The sequence below is a fragment of the Typopeltis vanoorti genome, chromosome 1, assembly GCF_054136105.1.
Source record: "Typopeltis vanoorti isolate ZY-2024b chromosome 1, IOZ_Tvanoo_1.0, whole genome shotgun sequence".
Lineage (NCBI taxonomy): Eukaryota > Metazoa > Arthropoda > Arachnida > Uropygi > Thelyphonidae > Typopeltis > Typopeltis vanoorti.
The window spans coordinates 139,574,050-139,597,438 of record NC_143549.1 but is presented as its reverse complement, the minus strand read 5'-3'; the positions used below and the strand labels follow the sequence as shown (position 1 = coordinate 139,597,438).

At 34.9% G+C, this 23,389-nt stretch overlaps 1 protein-coding gene across 1 annotated transcript in view; it reads left to right on the top strand.

Moving 5' to 3' along the window:
- Positions 1 to 23,389, top strand: part of Dora (zinc finger SWIM domain-containing dorado) — a 495,561-nt gene that overhangs the window by 136,119 nt on the left and 336,053 nt on the right. Inside the window, exon 6 of the mRNA XM_090399467.1 lies at positions 9,420 to 9,501. Coding sequence (XP_090255593.1) covers positions 9,420 to 9,501 — 82 coding nt within the window. The remainder of the gene's footprint in view (positions 1 to 9,419; positions 9,502 to 23,389) is intronic.

The following is a 23,389-nucleotide window of genomic DNA, read 5'->3' as shown; positions in this document are numbered from 1 at the left end:
TTTCTGACATGTAATAATAAACAACTCATCCCACAAGACGGATTGATTACCTTATTATCGGAATAGATTCGCCTTCTTCTGACATGCGCAGAAGTGTCGAAGGGTCTTGCATTTGTGAGCGTACAGTATTGCTACAGTTATTGCAGTGAAAGTAGGTTCTGCATTTATTAATTTGGGCATCATGGCTATTTGTTTCTCACACTATGGTGACTGTTGACTTCTTTCCAAGCAGTATAGAAACTAGTTGGTTTATTTAATTGTATTAATATGGCCAAATAAACTCAATATATTTCTTCTTATAACGAACATCTTTCATCTTTTTTACAAACAGTGCTGATTTTGCTTGAATATCAGTGTATTTTGTTTTTATCAAAACTATTATCTGCATAATGATGTGAAAATTTGGACCTGTAAATTTTCTTATAATCCAGTCAATGGCTGACACAACACTGTCTCACACCAGTCCTTATCTCAACCCATTCTGATGGTGCTGTGCAATAACAGAACTTTTACACAGATAAGTAAGTGAAATGTCTTTATCAGTATTATCAAATGCTTTGGCAAAATCTTTAAAACTTAGGTATAATGAGCCTCTACAATCTGTACTTTGTTCAGTGATATTCCTTAAGATAAAAATGCATCGTATAGTACTCCCACTTTTTCTAAAACCCACTTGTTTATAAATTAGGTATCTTTTCTATTTCACTTTTATTTCTATTTATTAAAATTTTATAGAAAATTTTTGCAGGAATTTACATTAGACTAAGTCTCCTCTAATTTTTCCTATCTATTGAGATCTCTCTTCCCCGGAATTATTAATTCAATTGCTTCTATCCATTGTCTAGGTATGTTTTCAATTCAAGCACATTATTAAAGATCACTTGCAGAATATCAGCAGTAATTTCTTTAGGCCTCTGAAGCAATGGAAAGATGCCCATTAAGAGAGAGGAGACTCTAGGATGGATATAGCAAATTAATTATAGACCTCTTGGTATCTTTCGAGTGGTGATTAAGGACAGAATTTAGGAACAGGTAAACAGGAATATGATAATCTCTGCTGGATAAGATGTCTTATCTTAGTAACTCACTTTCTACAATAAAGTGACAGTTAAGTTGAATAAGGGAAATAATGCATACACTGTAATATTTACTAGACTTTGTAGGGGAAGTCATTCAGATTCTGCATGAAATTCTATAGTTTAAGTTGGAGCAAATGGCAGATAGATATAAATCTGGTGATATATATATATATATATATATATATGAGGGCATCTGATGGATGGCCTTTGGAGAGAGTAGCATATGGTGAAGGCATTAACTAGACCACAGCATTCTGTACTTAGACCACTCCTGTTCAATTTATATATTAATGATATTGGGAATGATTTGGGAAGAAACATCCAAATGTTTGCTAAACTGGGGAGAGTGATCATTAATAAAGATGATGTTAGAGGTCTTGCAGGATGATTTGAATAGAATGACAGTGTGGGAAAATGACAAATATTGCTAATTTAATGCGGTAAGTTGTAAGCTATACACCTTTTGCTGAGGAGATTGCATCCTGTGTATTTATTGATAGGATTAGACTTTGGAAAGTTAATGAGGCTTGGGATCTGTGGGTGATGGTGGATAAGGCATTGAAATTCAGAGGACATATTGCAGAACTGGACAAAACAACTTTGATATCTGCTTTATTATTATTATTAAGAGAGACCTCCAGGGAGTCAGGGACTCATTGAGGGAGGCCACATACTACACACACACACACACACACCAGCTATCATACTTATTCTTGAATTCATTCACACTGCTTGCACATACCACATCCAATGGCAATCCATTCCAATCACACACACACACACACACACACACACACACACACACACACACACACACACACACACACACACACACACACACACACACACCACTCTATGAGAGAAAAATGTGGCCTCACCCCCTCCTTCTTAGCAGAATTCATTCTCAGCTTCCAAGGATGCCCTCTTGTCTCCACCCTCCTTAAAATGAAAAATTCCATCAACTTAATCTTTTATGACCCTTTCAGTCATAGAGGATCAATCATATCACCCCCTCTTTCTCCTGATAGCTAGTGTCTCTGCAGTCTACAAATTCTCAATCTGTCTTCATAATTAGTATTCCACAATCCTGATATCATTTTTAATGCTGATCTTTATGCTCTCTCAACTGTATTAGAATTTCAACAGAAACCAAGAGACCAGACTTGCACACAGTAATCCAAGAGAGGTCTTATCAAGGCCTTGTAAAGAGACAAAACGACATCCTTATCTTTACATGCTAAAGTTCGTTTCAGCATTGCATTTTATCTTTTGAGTTGTATTTGCAATCTTTGCATTATAGTCCCTGAACTTCAACTTGCTGTCTGCTAATATTCCAAGATCCCTAGCCTGATCAGTTTCTTCTAGCATAATCCCACCAATATAATACGACATTAGATATCTAATCATGCTAAAGTGCATAACTTTACATTTACTCACATTGAATTGACAATTCCAGCCTATTCAAATCATTCTGCAAGTACTGCATATCAGCAGCATTCTGATTACCTTACCTATCTATATGATGCAAATCATCAACAAATAACTGTACGTTGCTTATCAAATCCTTCCTTATATTATTAATGTACAGATTGAATAACAGTGGGCCAAGGACTGATCCTTCTGGTACACCACTAGTTAACCTTAAATCCCCCATATACCACTTTTTGATATCTGTCATCCTCTTATCCATGCTGATAATTTATAATCCAAACCCATATTCTCCAATTGCAACAGTCTACCATGCTGCATTCTGTTAAAAGCCTTAACAAAATCCAAAAGTATCATGGTGTATCCATTCCCCTTGTCTATTATAGAATTTGAGGAAGTTGCTAAAACATGACCTTCCCTTAATAAACCCATGCTGTTCATTACAAAGTAGAGATTCACTGTAAACATTTTTGAATGCAAGCCCTGACCAATTTTTTCAAAATCTTCACCACCACTTCTGAGATACTGATTGGTCGATAGTTGGATACATTGGTCTTTGCACCACCCTTGTGCAATGGGATTACCATACATTCTTTCCATTCCTGCAGAATCGTCCCTGTTCTGAGACTCAAATTATATAGCCTGGTCAAAGAAATAGCCAGTTCAGTCGAACACTCTTTTAGCAGCCGTGCTGATATCCCATCAATCCCTATTGCTTTATTCCTATTCAGTTTGTGCCACAGCTCTAATACCCCCCTCTTCATACACCTGAGTTTCTCCAGAAGAGGTAGTGAACTCAATAGTGACTAATTATTTGAACAACTTCTTCTGCATCTATCACCCTCACAGCGTCTACATTCGGAAGAGTTATTCTTTCATATTCATTCTTTCTTTTACTTGCAGCATATCAATAGAATTCTTTTGGGTTGTCTTTAGCTAGTAGAGCCAGTTTCTTTTCATACTCAAACTTGACTTTCTGTATAATAGTTCTGACTCTTCTGGTCTGCTGCTTATAATTTTCATAACAGATATCATCCTTATGTAGACACTACTTCTTTCACATCATCCATTTCTTACAAATCTCTTGCTTACTAAGATTACACATCCATTTGTTTCCTACCCTATTTATTCTTCGAACTCTCGGACACATTCTGATATCGCATCATTTAAGTATTTTTTAAATGCTTCCCATCCAGTAACGATACCATTCTGCTGAACTCAGTATATTCCTTAGTTGGTCATAATTTCCTGCTGTGTAGTTTAGCATGTAACATTTTCTGAATGGAATGTTCATAAACTTAGTCACTTCCCAAGCGAGTACCTCATGATCACTGTCACCAGTCAGATGCAGGATAGTTACATCTTTAATTGAAACCCCCTCTGACCCTATAATCAAATCTAACACTCTTTGACCTCGAGTTCTTTCTGTCACATGCTGCTTGAGGAAGTTGTCCTGCAACAGCTCGTTAAATTCAGTTTCATTCTCTCCCATAAGATTTTATTGCTACCCAATCAATATTTGGATAATTATAGTCTTCCATTATGACTACTCTTTTCATTCCCATCATCTCTATTTGGTAGTGTATTTTTTCATAATTTTCCAATGTTTTTTCTTAATATTCAAATTATCCTTTTATTCCATTGTTCCCACCCACAGAAGATTATTATAAACCTATAGTATGTTCATACTGTGGGTGGGCTAAGTATTTTCCCCCAATTTTTATTAATTTTATTTTATTTTTGCATGTTTACTTTTTTATGTAGTCTGGAAATCCTGCTCTACAGCCAAATATGGAAATTTTTTAAGACACTTTATGCCTCCAATAAGCAGGGCAGTGGTCTCACACTGAGCAATGATCATCTCCAACCTAAAACAAACAGAAATATCCATGCTCTCTGCAGGATTTGAACTCACAGCCTGTTGGTTGGAGAATAGACATGCTAACTACTCAGTCACCTACGCCTGCTTGGGTTGATTTCTTGGAGATGTTGAGGTGGTGGAGAGGATTCAGAGGCAAATAACCAAAATTGTTATTTGTATGTGTAGAGTGCTTGCTCCCTATAAGAGAAGATTGAAGGTTTGTAAGTTATGTTTAGCTGATAAGCAGAAAAAGAGGGGATCTGATAGAAACATATAAGTTAACTAAAATGATTTTATACAGTAGATACTAAAGACATTTTTCATTACATGATTGAATGGAAGAGAGAACAAGGGATCATGCCATGAGGTCATATGAGGGTGTGGTTAACAAGGGCCTGTGAACTAAATTTTTTTGTGGGCAGAGTGAATGGTTAGAATGGGTTGCCAGAGAGTCATGAGTATTCTCTTGGTTTCAAATGTTTAAGGAGAGGTATGATAGGTTAGTGTGGGCCACTTGTGATAAGTTTTTTGAACTCTATAGAACTGCCTGCATAATATTTTGAGAATTTTTTGTGGGCAGAGTGAATGATTAGAATGGGTTGCCAGAGAGTCATGAGTGTTCTCTTGGTTTCAAATGTTTAAGGAGAGGTATGATAGGTTAGTGTGGGCCTCTTGTGATAAGTTTTTTGAACTCCATAGAACCGATTGCATAATATTTTGAGAATTGAAAGCAGTTGTTATTCACATTGTGGGCCGTTATTCCCCGATCCTTTTTCAGCAGACACTCTGAAGTGGTTCTCTATTAATAAGGTTTGTAGCAAGCTCAGAGCCATTTACCCTTTCTTTGAAGCTATAATGGGGAAATTTTAGTAAGTCATTATTATTATCATCATCATTAGATCTCCAGGTAGTCAAAGACTCATCAAGGGAGGCTATACATTACCTACACCAGCTGTCATACCTTCTCTTGAACTCATTCGCACTAGATAATACACTTGCTACTTCAACAGGCAAACTGTTCCACTCCCTCACAGTTCTATGAGAGAAAAATCTAGCTCTTATCCCTTTCTTAACTACACACAAGTTTAATTCACATTTGTCCCCCTTGTCCTCTTCCCACCTTCCATATAATGAAAAATTTTATCAACCGATTTCCTATAATGCCCTCTAAAAAGTTTAGAAACACATAATCTGAATTCATCATCATCATAATCTAGATTTCATAATCCCACTTATCATCTTTATAACTCATCTTTGCAGCATTTCGACAGTTTTTTTTTTATTCCTTTGGAACCCAAAAGACCAAATCTGTACACAATAGTCCAGGTGTGGTCATATCAGGGCTTGTAAAGAGGCAAAATGACTTCCTTATCCTTATATGTCCCACCTGGACTATGGATGAAGATGGACAGTTATCCATCTTCATCATCATCATCAAATTCCTGACATGTACCCTCAATGGATGTACAGGATATGATAGTACTACATAAAAAATTTACATCATTACTAACTTCCTATCTACAATTTTCCTCCAAATCAGTCTGTTACTTGTCAAGACTCCAACATCATCAGATCTTATATTTCTATCATCTAAGGCACTTTGTACCGTATCAATCCACCTATATCTTGGTCTTCTTCTGGGTCGTTTTCCTGCCAGTCTGGCCGAGAACACTTGTTTTGCTAATCTTTCCTTGCCCATTCTGTTTAAGTGACCATACCACCTGAGATTAGCTCTACTAACATATTCCTAGATGCTGACAATGTCAAGTTCTTTTCTAATATCTTCGTTTTTAATATGATATTGCCATTGATGCCATCTGTTCATGCCTATAATCTTTCTCAGGACTTTCATATCTGCAGTCTTTGGACAAGTGTTTTACTTCTGACCCAGCTCTCAGATCAATAGGTTAAAACTGGTTTGAACACTGTCTTGTATACAGCTAATTTAGTGTTCCGACTAATTTCTCTCTTATTCCATATGAATTTATTCAATTGACTGCCTACCATACTGACTTTGTTGATTCTGTTGTCTATTTCCATATTTAATTTGCCATCTTCAGTAAAAATCGTGCCTAAGTAACTAAAATGTTTTACTTGTTCCACAGGTTCCCCATTCACAACACAGTTGACATTTTCAACAATTCTACCTATTTTCATTAACTTTGACTTTTTAATGCTGACCTTCATACCATATCTATTACAACAGTTATTCAATTTAGTCAGGGAATCTTGCAAACTTGTAGCGGTTTTATTTAGAAGTATAACATTGTCCACATAAAGCAAAGAGCTGATATTAACATCTCCAATTCTGATATCATGATTAATACTACTACTTTCCTTCATAACGTGATCCATATAGATAATGAATAACAGAGGGGATAATGTACATCCTTGTCTCACACCAGACTTAACATTAAACAATCTTCCTGTACTTCTTTCAATTCTAACTGCTGATTTACAACTCAAATAAAAACTAAGTATTGCTTGATAGAATGTGCCCCATTGACACCATATAACTGCAGCGTATTGAATAGCTTCTCTCTTGGCACCTTGTCATATGCCTTTTCCAGATCGACAAAACTTAAATACAGATCTTTGTTATATTCCCATGCTTTCTCGACTATTTGTCGTAAAGTGAAGATCTGATCCTGACAGCCTCTATTTGGCCTGAATCCAGCTTATTCTTCACAGCTTTTCTTCCACAATTCTTCTCAACCGTTTCTCAAGTATACTTGCATAGATCTTGCCAGGAACACTCAGCAGGGAAATACCTCTGTAATTCTCACATTCAGTTTTATTTCCCTTTTTATATATGGGTACTATGAGAGCTCTACTCCAATCATCGGGAATTCGTCCCTCTGTCCAGGCTTTCTGAACTGTGCAGTGCAGCCACTGTAAGACTCTTATACCACTATACTACAGCATTTCAGGTCGAATATCATCTACTCCTGCTGCCTTTCCGCATTTCAAGCCTTTGATGGCTTTTTCTACTTCAAGTATGGATATGTATTCCTGACTGCATTCCTAGTCAGTGTTTTTTTACCACTGCTGTCATCACTGCTTGTTTCATTTAGCAGTTTTTCAAAGTAATTACTCCATACTTCAAGAATATCATTTTCTCCTGTTTTCATGTCACCTTTATCATCTCTAACTTCTTTTACAGCACTCTTTCCCCCATTCCTAAGCTTCTTCAACAACCTCCAGAATATTTTGTCACCTTCTTGATATTTATTTTCTATATTCTTGCCAAATCCTCCCATCACTTTTGTTTAGCTAGTTTTACGAAGTGTTTAGCTGTCTTACATTTGTCTCTGTTTTCTCTAAGAGCAAAAGCTGATTTATTTGCCAGGAACTTTTGATATGCTTTCTTCTTTTCCTTCACTGCCTCTTTAACTTCCTGTGTCCACCATGGAGTTCTGATTTTTCTATCCTTACAGAAAAACCTCACCACATGCCTCTCTGGCTGAATTAGTTAGGGTTTTCTTCAAGGCTTGCTACTGAATCTCCAAGGTTTGGTTCCTGTTCTCAAACTCTTTCACATCTGAGAGCTGCATCAGATGTGAAATTTCACATCAAACAGTTCACATCTGAGAGCTGCTCAACTTTTATTCACTTTAAAAGTTTCTTACATGTTATTCTTTTCAATATGAAATTAAATTTTATCCTGCTCAAGACTAAATAGTGATCGCTTCCAATTTCAAATCCTCTGTATTCTGGTGATCTGCACCAGGAAAAAAACATCACTATTAACAATAACATAGTGAATGAGATTTTTCTTATTCCTTGTCTCTTCTCTCCATGTGAATTTATGCACATTTTTATGTTGGAACATGGTGTTAGTAATAACCAGTCCATGTCCTGTGCAGAAATCCAACAGATATTTGCCATTATTATTAGCTTTGCTCTTTTCTCCAAATTTTCCCAAAATATTTTTGTATGTCTGACAATCATTTTCTACTCTGCTATTTAGATCCCCAACAAGGACCAACTTTTCCTTTTTCATTGTGTCAGTTGCTTTTTCTAAAGCATCAAAAAATTCCTCCACTTCTACTTTAGTAGAACCTTCTGTGGGACCATAGGCATAAATAAGTCTCATTGTCCAGTTCCCCATTCTCATATTTGCCCACATCACTCTTTTTGAGACTGCCTGCCATTCAAGAAGATTAGCCTCGTATTTTGTGTTGAATACTATGGCTACTCCTTCTTTTTCTTCATTGTCATTTCCTGAATATAACATTTTGTATTTATTGCTCAGAAAGATCTCACCAGTTTTTGTATTGCAGTTATCCTCTGAGTTTTATTTGTAATTTTTGTTAAGTGATCTTTCGACTTCAACTTTTTAATTATTCAACTATTTAAATCATCCTGTAAATGCAGTATATTATTTGCATCTCTGCCCTTCCTATCTTTGCCTCATGAGCAAACAACCGAAGATCTCCTGTCAGCCCCTTTCCAGTATCATTAAAGTATAGATTACACAACAATGGTCCAAGGATTGATCTGTGGAGCATACCACTGGTCACCTTAAATAATCTGCCAGATTCACATCCCCCATGTACCACCTGATCCAAGTCAATAATTTATATTCCAATTATTCCAGTTCCATATTTTCTAGTTTATGTAACAACTTTTCATGTAGTATCCTTTCAAATTCCTTAAGAAATTCCAACAGGGTCATAATGTATCCATCCCTTTTATCCAACTCAGCTGTAATATGATGCTTGCCATACATTTCTATTATTCCACACAGTTAGTTGATAAAATACTCGAGTGGTTATTCATCTCACTTCATATGGATTTTGGATTGTTCATATGGCTGGTCTGCACTGTAACTTGAACTGATGAAGTCTTTTCAAGTTTGAATGAAAGGATAAAAATGTCAGTTTTTACAAACATACTTTATATATTGCCTTTTATTATTTTTTTTCTTAATCATTAAACCAGTTTATTAACCACTGTTGAGATGAAATTAAGTTTTCATTTGTTATTTTAAAAAAAATAATTATTTAGAGAATAATGTTTTTTTTTTAAATACTTACAATTTGTTTCAGATACTTCCAACAGCCCAACGATTGTTGGATGAGCTACTGTCCAGTCAACAAACCAAGATTAATACAGTCTGTGGGGCTCCAGGTAAAGAATTGTTTCTAAATCTGTTGATGTGTAATATATATATGTATATTTTTCCCCTGAGCCTCCTTAGCTCAGTCAATATCAATAATCCCCCTTCTGTTGATAAGACCTGGGTTGGAATCCTATCTGAAATGCAAAGAACCGTTATTAAAGCTTTTCAACTAAAGGTGAGTTAACCAATCTCATATGGAGGTGGCAGGATTTTCCCTTCCTGGAAACTAAGTAGTAAGCAAGAAGCTATGTGGCTGACTTTAAATTTTTCAGGAGATGACAACGTATACTAAAATATTAATTAAAAAACTTTAATCAATACCTTCGTATATTTCGGCAATGTTACATTGCCATCTTCTAGGAACTTAAAACTATGATATGTGCATGCAGGCACTAACAACGAGCAAACGAGGCTGAAGAAGGCAACTGAAGTTGGTCCTAAAGGTGTGGCTCCCCCCCCCCCCCCCTTCCCCAGTAGGCTAAGTTGGTTTGTCTTGGCTGTTGGGCTGATGTTCTTAGGATGCAAGCTTCCCAAATTTGGCACAGTCTCATGCACCCAAAATTGTTGAGATTTGGGAAGTTTTTTTAGAGCTGAAGCTGATTTCAGGAATAATCTTTCATATTTATATTTGCTGTGGTGTGGTAAAGTGGCTTTCTTCCATCATATTCCGTGTATGTATTCTGGATATGTAGTGCATGGTTCCTGAGTGGCTGTAATGGTGAAACCGGATGTAGTCTGTGTTCAGATATTCTGATTATTAGTGCCTGCATGCACATATTATAGTTTTATGTTCCCAGAAGATGGCCATGTAACATTGTCAAAACATAGGAGGGTATCAATTAAAGTTTTTTAATTAATCGATTAAAAATATTTTAGTATACATTGTCATTTCCTGAAAAATTTAAAGTCATGTGCAACCAATGTATAAGTTTATCTCCAAGCTATGTGGCTGTGGCAGGTTATTGAATTTAACTAAAAAGGAAAGATAGGATATGAATTCTCCTACATTTCCCTAGTCATTTTACTAGGGAAACATAATCTTTTTTTTCTTCTTTTTTTTTTTCCCCAGAATGAGCTATTGCATCTTTTAGTCTCAAGGACATTATGATATTTGCTTTTCACTTGAAGAAACCTGGTTTGAATCCTGTCTATGATATGAGGAACATTTAGAAGGGAGTTTCAGTTGGAGGTGAGTTAGTTGGTCTTATATAGTTATGTATAAGACTTCAAACCAGCCAGAAGACATCCACTAAACAGATATGATACACTGATCTCATAGCTAATATAACTGCTTTGACTGTTAGAGATTATAAATAACTAGTAGCTTCATCATATTACTGTGCTTTCTTTGCCAGTTGGATCCATATAGTGATATAAGTGATTCTCTGTTTATTCTTCAGCCACATTTTTCATCCATTCTTTAGTCTAGATTCTCTGTTTTTTCATCTGTATATATATTTTCAGGTTCTTTTGATTGCTTTCATGAAAATGAAGTTAAATCATTCTTGATTTAACTTCAGTAGGACCATTCACCTAAACTTATTCAAGGCATATAAAACATGGCTTGCTAATCTTATGGGCTGATCCCACAAACTCAGGGGAGACAATGATTGATGGCACCTAAAAGTCTGCATGGAGTTGGGGGGGGGGGCATTTCTATATGTTATGGTTACTTTCTTAATCTGCTATTCAGCTCGCCAAAAAGAACCAGCTTCTTTCCTTTTTTTTTTATATGAGATATCCTCTCTGTTGGCTTGAAGAATTCTCTCTTTCACTGTTCTTTCTTTTCCTGTGATTTTTCCTGAAGAATAAACTGATCACTATTGGCTGAAATAATCGTGTACAGTAAAATTTCAAAACATTGACCTTTCTTTCATCTTTAAGCTTAAAAATGCAAGTTTATTAAATAGAATGCTTCTTTTAATGATAGTGTACAATTCTTATTCGCTGAAAATAGTAAACGCGCACACACACACACACACACACACACACACACACATGCATATATTTTGGGAAAACATCTGAAGATTGCCTTCCCCACATTAATTAAAAATGTATGCTTATTTTGAATGAAGATCAAGGATGAAGCAGTATCGTTGAGTATCGATAGAATGTATAGATACTGTACTTTCATTTAGTTCAATAAAAAATATCTATTAACTCAAAATATAATCTTCCAAGACATTGTTTGGATGAAACTAACTAACTTATTATTACATGAAACCTCTGAGGATTTCAAGAATTCATTGCTGGAGGGCACACTATTTTGACCAATGATATCCTTGACTTTTTAACAATATATTGGTAGCAACAATTATCTCACTGCAGTGATTAGCATCGATGGTCTATTATGTTTGTTGCATTCATTGACTATTTTTATTGCTCTCTAAACTGTGATAATCACTGATTGACCTTTTTCATTCTTTATTCCTGAAGCTTGACTTTCTGTAATCTAAATACTCATATAATTAGTCATCTCAACTGGGACTTCAATGTTCACAACTTATACTGGCTTCTCTAACACTGGTAAAGAACCTGAAATTGTTTTTCTGTTGAAGCATTTGCTATTAATAGACCATCCATCAGAATACCAGATAATATACACTCTCCTTGATAAATTAGGCCATAGCCTTATCTTTCAGACCATAATCTTTCCTTTAATGTGGAATGACCTTCACCCAACCATTTTCAATTCCATGGAATTTGAAACTGCAGTGGTACCAAATGAGGTGACCTCTGATTTGTACTCTTCCTTTCTACAGTCTGATTACTGTTTCTGTCTTACTAGTTCAAACACCTGTTTAGATTAAATATAATCCTTTCTGCAATGCAATCCTTCATCATCCTCCTAGTTTGCTTAAAATTGAAAACTACTACTCAAGCCTTGTTTCTCCCATAAGTATGCCAAAACATTCCAAGAAAAAATTTTGGAATATTGCAAGTAGTGTGAGACCAAAGCCCTAGTTTCAACTTAGACAGCTTGCAACATCTGTTTTATTTAAAAAAAAAAAAAAAGACTGAAAGGGCCAAATTCCCTCCTTGCAGTCAAAATAATTTGAATTTAATCACAGTTCTTTGAAAAAGCATGCTTCTATGCTTAATAATTAAAAAGAAATTGTTGATATAACTTTGATTAAGCTGGTGTGTGTGTATTATGTTGACAACTGTTTTTTAATCAGCTATCAGCTAACACCTTTTATTCCTTCCCTTATAGGAAGTGGGTGAGGCCTTTTAACTTAGTCCCCAAAAGCTTTTATCTAGCTTTTGGAGACTAAATAGGCAGTTCAATTTCCACCAGTAGCCAATCAGAGATAGCTGGCCCAAGACTATTACTAATTTTTAGCAGCAACCGATGAAGAGACAGGCAAACAAGTGCTGCCATCTCTTGGTACCTAACCCTAACAGGATATGTGAAATAATATGGGTTCTGCGGTCAATTTTCTCGAGCTTAAGGGATGAAAAACCTGAATTTCTGGTGGGAAAAAACCCCTCTTACCCATGCCAGAGATTGATTAACTGAACTAGCTGAAGAAAGGCTTAAAATAAGTTCCTCCAATTGGTGACTAAACTAGAACTTAAATCTGTCTTCATGTGGCCTAGTGAAGAGGATGAAAGTAATCTACTGAGCTACTAGTGGCTATGCGCTTCGCACCCATATGCCTGGGGAAGGAGTGTCCTAGGTTCGATTCCCATCGGTGATGTGAGGAGCTGAAGGATCTTCCTCAGCCATAGCCAAGTTAGCCAGTCTTGGCGTGGACAGCAGGGTTTTTTCCCCAGTTTATTCTGGGGTTTTTCATCCCACAAAGCAGGCAAACTGGCCTTGAGAACTCAACACTACAGGCCATAGGATACACCGGGGCATAAGGCTGACCACCTTATCCTGTAAACGGAGGGAGGTCCGATGATCAATGGACCCTCGACACCGCAAGGTAAAAGAGGGTATAAGGAAGATGAGATGAGATAAATCTTATTCACATAACTTATAGTTATTAAACCTATTTATACATTAGTAATGTAATTAACTATCTTGAACTTATTACTTTTTAATTCATGAACTGTTATTAAGTTCATGTGTTAAATCATAATAGTTGTAATAATCAAAGGTGATTTATGTAAAACAAAAATTATCAAGTGAAACAATGTAGAATAGGAGGATGTTATATATAGGCAAAAATAGGTTGAAAAAAAAGTGGTGAAATGTAACTTAGCCGCCTTTGTAGCTCAGTAGAAGTGCCGTTTGCACTCTATGGCACTTGACCACATGAAAAAAAGACATAAGTTCGAATCTAGCCGCCTACTGGAGGAACATTTTCTAAGCCTTTTTTTGACTGATTCCCGAGGTAGTTGATCTCTGGCATGCGCAAGCGGGTTTTTTCTCCCAGAAACTTATATTTTTTGTCCCAGAAACTCAAGAAAATCAGCTGTCGAACCCACACTATTTTCAGACATTCAAAATATTGTGTTAGAGTTAGGGGTCACGAGATGGCAGCACTTATTAGCCACCTTCTTCACTACCGATTAATTAGTGATAGCCTTGGGCCAGCTTTCTATGATTGGCTACCAGTGGAGATTGAACTGCCCACTCAGTCTCCAAAAGTTAGATAGGTCTAAAATGGTCTCGCCTAATTCCTGCATGGGAACAAAAAGTGTTAGCTAATTTTTTAAACGCCTCCGTAGTGCAATTGGAAGAACGACAGTATGTTGCTCCCTTCGATTAGAAAATGTCTAAGTTTGATTCCCGTCGTGATGGGAGGAATCTTTATATGGACTTTTTCAAATGAAGGTGAGTTAGCCGATCTCACACGGAGGTAGCAGGATTTTTTCTTGTGGAAACTCGGGTTTTTCATCCTGCATACAGACAAATCGACCCTTTAGAAAGACCCACGCAATTTACAGACAAAAAATACTAGATTTGGTGGGCCCTGATGTGGTTGATTGGTAGTAGAGGTTTGGTGTAGTGGTGGAGACAGAGTTGTAGAGTAGGTGTCCTCTTGCAATGAGTCTTCGGACTCCTTGGAGGTGTCATGAATAATAAAAAAATAATAATAAACTTGTAGTCATGAGCATAAAAAGAAAAAAAAATCTAAAAGTGGTGTAAAATGTATATAAGAAAGCTAGTAACTATCTGTTCATTAAAAAAAAAAAAATAAAAAACAATTTGTTTTGGTATGCTGTGGCATCTGGTAGTTTTTCAGGAATTGCTCTGTAAAAAGCTTTGGTATTGAGACCACATGTTTTTAGATAAAGATGCTTAATGAAAATAAAAAAAAATATAACCATGCACATTTCATAAGTGGTCAGGCTTCTGTCATAAGAAGTATTAGCAAATGTTATACAAAAAAGAATAGAAACAATTAATTACAGATGTTATTGGAACTTCACAATTGGTACGTAACTTTTTTTTGTACAACTTTTGCTAATACTCTTGATGTAAGTCTTGATGAGTCACAAAACTTGTAGGGTTATATTTGTTTATTTTTTATTAAGTTATTATTTATCTAAAACGTGGTCTTAATACCGGAAGCTTTCTACAGAACTGCTAAACCACAGAAACTTGCCTATTCATTGAACAGATAATCCGACATTAAGTTTTTATTCATACTTTTGTGCTCAGTCTGAAAACATTTTATGCTCTTTTAAGGAAAGCAGTAGAAATATACTGTTATTCAGTTCACACTATTGTGGTCAAGTTTAGAAAGAGTGTTCTTAGAGCTGTAAAAAATAAAATAAAATAAAAAATAAATTAAAGAGATTAAGTGATCTTTTCAACTATTAAAGCATTTCTTCAATAAATGCACACCAGTTATTTCATAGGCTCAGATTCGTTTGTTACATATGAACGAAAGAGAGAGAGAGAGAGAGATCTTTCATCCATTGTAAAGAGAAAACAATGCCATTATTTTCATGATTAATGGTGTATGAGACAGCTTTAGACGAAAATTCATTTTAGTCATTTATATTCATTATTAGAAACACATATTTACAAGAATTAATACTAATCTTATTACTGCAAATATTTGCCTGAAACTGACAATTATTTATCATCAGTGCAAATACATTCACAAAGTCAAACAAGAACAATGGAATATCATTCCTTTTTACATATTTACGCCACATGCTAGAATGCTATCTAGCATGTGGCGTAAATGTTGGAATGCTATCTTATAATGGGTGGTCAAAATGGGATAAAATTAAAACTAAAAATCAGTAAATGAAATAAAATAAATATAATACAGGTAACCCTCGTTTTAACGCGGTACTTATACAACGCGGTCTACAAATTGTGGGTATCCCTTGTTCAACGCAGTCTACAATTTCTAGTAACTCTTTATTTTTTTAATTTAATTTTATTTTTTCATAATTTTTACCCGGGGGAACTTAAAAATCAAATTTTATCTTTGTTAAATTTGTGTCTGCCCATATCGTGCAAGTAGTTATAAGTATCAAATTTAGTTTTATTGTATCACTGAATAAGGTACTACAGAGGTCTTTTGCAGTCTGTGTCATTCTCAACAAATAGTGCAATTAGAGACAGAATAAAAAAACGGTGCTAACTAATAAATCACATCTCCCCTCTCACAGAAACTACGCTGTATAAGCAAAACCATATTTTGCACCGAAACACAGTATCTAACTAAAAACTATTGTCCGATTTTTCAATTATGAAATAAGTGTTTTTTTATTGCATTTGAAATTCTCGATGTCATTATGACAGATCACAAAGGCTAACTTAAAATAAAAGACTACCAAGAATTGAAACATGCCATATATTGAATGTGTGAGTTCACCTGCCACCTCAAATGCAAACAAGAAGCCATAAAATTCAACCAAGGGTTGAAACGTTTGTGTGAGTTGAGCCAGTCAATAATGAGAAGTTCCATCGGAACGATAGATGACACCCTGTTGTGAATGTGCTAAAACTGTTGTTATGACAGTTTCAGATGTTATGGAATTCGATTAAAGAGAATTAGCATTTCAACTCGACACTTGTCGGTTGCTTTTGTCGTTGGGTTGCGCGATCTTTTGTTAATACCGCACCAAAACGTCTTTATAGCTGCTGTCTTGTGTAAAACAAAATTCAGCTTGTACGTATTGTAACAATTAAAAAAAATTTTAATAATTTCTAAGTGTATAAAAGGATATCACCTGTAAATCATTGACATGTCAGCAAAATTCTTAGACGTGCCACCTCTGGCATGAGTGCCATAGGTTCGCCATCTAGGGTTTACTGTATAAAGTGTTTATTGTTGAAAATTGTCTTCTGCCAGAAAGCACGTTTAAAATCATAAGTGTGTTATTCTCAGGCTGAGCAGTTTATTTTCTGATGAGTTATATACATATGTAATGCTTTTTTTTTAATGTAAAAATTTATTTTTATTGCATTATGGCTACTGAAACTGCAACGAAAGGGAAAAAACCAACATTGAAGAGGAAATTCATTTCTCTCGAAGAAAAAATTAAAATCTTGGATCGGTTGAAAATTGGAGAAAAACCAGGAGTTGTTGCAAGGACTCTGAATTTAAATGAATCAATAATTCAAACAATCAAACAAAATGAACATAAAATCCGAGAAAGTGTTATTGCTGGGTCAATGGTAAGTGCAAAGTGTGTTGCTCGTGTTTGCGATATTCTAATAGAAAAAATGGAGAAATTTCTAATGATTTTGGATAGAAGATTGCACTCAAAAGAAAATTCCTTTGGATGTACGCCTTATTAAGCAAAAAGCTCTCAAAGTTTATAAACATTTAAAAGAACTTGATCAAGACTCTTCAGAAGAAATCTCTCAGCATGGATTTTCTGCCAGTAGGGGTTGATTCGAAAACTTTAAAAAGCGGTTTTCTTTGTATAATCTTAAAATCCAGGGAGAATCAGCATCAGCAGATGTTGAAGCTGCCTGGAAATACCCAGCAACTTTTAAAAATCATTAAAGAAGGGGGTTACAGTGCAGACCAGGTGTTCAATGCTGATGAATCTGGGTTATATTGGAAAAAAATGCCAAAATGCACCTATATTTCGAAAAATTAAAGATCAGCTCCTGGATTCAAAGTTTCCAGAGATAGAATTACTCTACTGTTTTGTAGTAATGCATGAGGTGATTACATGACAAAAACCAATGTTTATCAACTGATCTGCAAATCCTTGTGCAATAAAAGGGCTCGACAAGTCCATCCTGCCTGTTTATTGGCGGGCCAACAAAAAGGCATGGGTTACAGCTAGCATGGTTGAAAATTGGTTTTTCAAGTGTTTTGTACCCGATGTAGAAAGTTTCACAAAGAAAAAGAATATGGACTTCAAAATTCTACTAATTTTAGATAACGCACCAGGCCACCCAACAAATTTAAACCATCCGAATATTAAAATAACTTTTTTTGCCACCTAATACTACTTCACTTATTCAACCACTCGACCAAGGAATAATATCAACATTTAAGTCATATTATATTCGGCGAACATTTCAATTAATTTTGAAAAAAATGGAATCTAATCCAAACATGACACTGCCTCATACATGTAAAGAGTTTTCAATATTGAATTGTGTAAAAATTATTTCTCTGTCCATTAAGGAATTACAACCCTCTATGCTGAATGCTTGCTGGAAAAAAAAAATGGCCTGAAGCTGTAATGGAACAAAATTTCGTACCTCCAGTGGATGCCGAGCTATGTCGCTTAATAAACGTCACACACACATTTTTGGTGGAGAGGGCTTTTGCGATATGGTTGAAAACGAAATTAGTGAATTAATTAATGGAGAAACAGATTTAAAAGAGGAGGAACTGGTACAATTAATAGATGGCGGGGAAAGTTCTGCCAAAGATTCTGATTGGGATGAATCCGTTAAAGAATTCAGTTTAAAAAAATTAGCAGGATTGGCAAGAAAGTTAGGAAGTTAATTTAGATAATGATCCCTCATTGGAGTGCTCAGGAAAATTCATGAGACAATTGGATATTTGTTTAGCACCATATTATGAACTTAATAAAAAAATTGCAACATAGTGGAAAGCAAAGTCTTATTACTGACTTCTTGATGACTAAACCAGCCAAAGTATGCAATGAGAATTATACAAATAATGTCCAAGAGATTTCAAGTGTAGACGACATCTGGCCACTCATAAATAAAGAACATCTACGAAATGTTATTTCTGAAGACAGTAATGATGATTAAAATATGTGCTTTATTTTATTGTGTCTAAAACATTTATGCATTGTGTGCATTGAAGTTTATGTATAATTTGTAATTTTTATAATTTTATACCATGTATTTGTTTCATAGTTTGTTTTCTTAACTTACATGAATTACCTGAATTAAATAAAAATATATTTTGGTTGGATATGTCATTGTTGTTTATATAATTTAAAAAAAAAAAAAAACGATTTCGGAACCTAACCCTACTTTTTCTATGTTATCTAAGTCTCGCATAACACAATTTATATAACACGACATTTCTATGGAACATAACATCCGCATTATACGAGGGTTACCCGTACTTGTCTTGTGAATTAATACGTTTATTATTGTATATGTAATTGGTCTGAAATTAACATACCATCATCACTGCACAAGCACATTCACAAGGTGAAGCAGGAACAATGGAATGTTATTCCTTTTTGCAGATTTGAGCCCCATGTTGGAGTGCCACCTTACAATGGATGCCAGACCAGATTTTTCAGGCGTATGGTAGGTGATTTCAGTGTTTATTTGAAAAATGACAGCTGGAACACCAGTCATACATTACCTACAATAAGCCTGTAAAATATGGCATATAAAGAGGATATTGTGATCAGTGTCCACTTCAATGATCACAATATCCTCTGGTCTCTCTCTCTCTCTCACACACACACACACATACATACCTGTCACTTTGGTATCAGTTTAAATTTGAATAGGTATTCTGCACTGCCCAAATTTAAATTGAATTGTTTGTCTATCCATTGCAAAGATTGGGGAGAGTTCATCCTGATAAATGGCAAGCAGTAACTTCCCACTCCACCTTGTCGTTTTTTTTTTTTTTTTTACTTATTTTTTCATGTTATAATTATATAATTTTTTATTCATTTTTATTTTATTTTTTATACATATTATTTTTATTTATTTTTCTTATTGTTAGTTTTACTGTATTTATTTATTTTAATTTCATTTAATTTTGTAACTACCCGTTGTTAGGTGGCACTCCAACATGTTACTCAGTTCTGTAAAAAGGGATAACATTTCATTGTTCTTGCTTCTTCTTGTGAATGTACTAGTGCACTGATAATGGCCTGTTAGTTTAAGGCTGAAATATTTGCAGTAATAAAATTATGTTTAATTCTTGTGAATACTATTTCTAAAAATCATTACTTTGTCACAAGTGCTGTTAAAAAGTAATTTATATTCATGTATAGCATTTAAAGAAGTATGAATAATAAATGAAATACACATTCACACACTATTCTAGCAAAATCATGGCATGTCCCTCTATTTGCAGAAAATGGATGTGATGGTACAATATGTATGATTGTATCCAAACTATATTAGCATAAAAGGAGTTATCATTTACTTGGAAGTTATTTCAATTTTTTGTGCTTAGTACTGAAAGAGCTGAAATGGTTTAAAGGAAATAATAGATGTTATTTGAGGAAAATATCTGTACATCTATTGCATAGCATTTGGACATTCTTATGTTCACAGTTGGCAGGGTGCTGAAAAAAAAAAAAAAAGGAAATCTGCAGGTGGCACTGAGTTCAGTGTTATAACTAGATGGCCTAAAATTTTAACTGACAGGAGTCGATGTTTCTTGAGAAAGCTGGTTATCTCATCTTGTCATCAGACTTTAGAACCACAAGCAATCTCATAAATGTTTTCATGCCATGAATTTTCATTAGTAGTTGCTGCTCACATTAGAAATATTTATCAACAACATTGAATACATGTTGTCAAAGGTGAAGTTTGGAAGTAGCAGTGTAATGATTTAGCTTTGTTTCTAGTAGCACAGAATCACAACGGCTGTGCCCTGTGTTAGTTGTTCATGTTTCACATTGAGGTTTTGCTCAAGTATGCATGTCCTGTATTTTGGAAATTTTATGGTGCCATCCCTTACACTGTCCCCTATGATAATATCACCTATCACAAAGCAGTGATCGTAAACACTTGGTTTGAAGAGAATAATGGCATGCCAGCATACAACCCCAAGCTGAACCTGAAAGAATAACCCTGTGATGAATTGGAATGCAAAATTAGGGCATGGCATTATTGGCCCTCTTCATTACTAATGTAATGAAGAGGGCCAATAATGGAACTTACTAATGTTTAAAGGAAAAGGAGTTGAGCATAGTACCACTAATTTTTTTTTTTTTTTAAATCAAAAATTAATAAAAAGTTTGTCATGAGGTATTAAAAAAGTTATTATGCACAAAGGGATGACAAAATGCTATTAATTTCTGTCAGTTAGGAAACGGCTTCTTATCTGCATTTGTCCTATTGATTTTTGAAGATTTATTGTTGTGTGACATAAAAGCAAGAATAGCGATGGGAAGAGATGCCTTTAATAGAAAATGGAATTTATTCAGAAGCAAAATGGATAGAAACCTAAAGAAAATACTAATAAAGTGTTATGTGTGATGTGTTGCTCTCTATGCAGCTGAAACTTGGACATTGAAGAAATTAAGATTTTGGAAAGCTTTGTGATGTGGATTTGGAGAAGGATGGAAAAAATCAAATGGGCAGATAAAATAACTAATGAAGAGGGCTTAAAAAAAGAGTAGAAGAAGAAAGAAGTCTGTTAAGAAGGATCAAAAGAAGAAAGGGAAACTGGATCGGACATATTCTAAGAGGGAATGGAATCATCAGAGATGCCATCGAAGGAAAAATAGATGGAAAAAGACCCAGAGGAAGAGCAAGGAAAACGATGTCGAATGGAGACAGGTACACAACCTTGAAAGAGAAGGCTCAGAACAGAAGAGAGTGGAAGAAAAGTTTTTGGTCCTAAAAGAAGAGCCTGCTCAATTGCAGAATACTCAAGAAGAAGAGTGTTGTGTGCTCATTTCAGACAAATTATGAAGACTACAATCATGTTAGAATTAATTACTTTAATTTCCTGACATTTCGACCTTCATATTAAGGTCATCATCATAGTGATTTGATCAATCATTATTCTATTGGCCTGACCTCTAGTGGGAAAAAAAACTATATCAAAGTTATATTCTATTTATAACATCATCAGAGAATAAATTCATGTAGTCCTTGGAAGTTTTTTTCACTTGGTTATACTATAAATTAAAGATACCAAGAAATTATATACTTGGTTTAATTCTTTATCCAAGTATATAATTTCTTGGTATCTTTAATTCATGTAGTCCTATTTATACTTAACTCTTAGACGAAAAGATTATGTGGGTAGAATATGTGCCTTCCATATACTTGGGACTTTTAGACCATCATTATTGTTAAGATTAGGGTGGTTGATAAAAATTTCACAGGCCTCCTTAAATTTACGTTCATACTACATTTTGGTGTGATGTAAACAATAGGTGTCTTTCCAGTCAATTCTATGTAGAGTATTCAGGGCATGATCAGAAAGGCCAGATTTACGATAGTTATTATATTTAATGTGCCATTTATGTTCCTTTTTTCGATAGGAATTGTGCATCCTGTTTCACCTGTATATGGCAAATTACAGGTGCACTGAATATGGTATACTCTGGGGTAGGCCAGCAGAACTTTGTTTTTAAGTGGGATCTTACCACTTAAAAACAAAGTTAATTTTTGTTTTTAAGTGGGAAGATCCCATTTAAAATGAAATGAAAATTTTATCAACCACCCTAATCTTAACAGTAATGATGGTCTAAAAATCCAAAGAATATGGAAGACACATTTTCTATCCGCATAACCTTTTCGTCTAAGAGTTAGGTATAAATAGGACTAAGTAATCCGGGATCTTAACTCCAGGACACCACTTTTGCTATAATAAAACTATCTATATGAATTTGTTCTCTGATGATGTTAGAAATAGAATATAGCTTTGATGTAGTTTTTTTTCCTTTTTTTTTTCACTACAGATCAGGCCAGTAGAATAGCAGGTGATCAAATCATTGTTTCTTTGGCATACTGTTTGAAATATAATATAGCTTGTCTCTGTGTATATATGTGTATACTCCAGATGATGACCTTAATAAGAAGGTTGAAATGTTAGGAAATTAAAGTAATTAATTCTAACATGGTTGTTGTAGTCTCCATAATTTGTCTGAAATGAATGCTGATCACCATGTAACATTAAAGGAAAGGATGGTGTTTTATGTGTATGTGTGTGTGAGTGGTGAGAGATTGAACCGAGAGGAATGTGAATAACTTTGGGAACTCATAGCAATACTTTTTTGAGTAACTTCATTTGAACATGAGTACTGAGCTGTTATGGAGATATAGCTGTTTGAATGTTTTAAAAATATGGTTGTAGAATTTTTTAATGGTAGGAAAATAAGAATCAGCAGATATATCAAGAATTTTATGATTAATTTGCACACATGCCATTCTTCAGACTTCAGAAATACCATTCTTAGTATGCTCGTGTTTGAAACACTAAAAGTTGCTTGCTCATTATAGTCAAACCATTCTATTCCATTACCAACTGACCCAACTACGCCAATGCCATCTACTGCTGACCACCACAGGTATTTCCACAGACATTCACAAACATCCATGCCCGTGCAGGATTTGAACCCACAGCCTTTTGGCTGGAGAGTGGATACACCATCCACTCGACCAACCAGGCCGACATACACATATTGTTCTGTGATAAAGTTCAATTTATTCATGATGATGTCATTGCAGTTCACTACCCCAAGGACCAATCTTCATACCAGTATGGAAAATAATTTTCATCATGATTACATCAATACAGTAAATGTCATCTGTAGGACAACTTT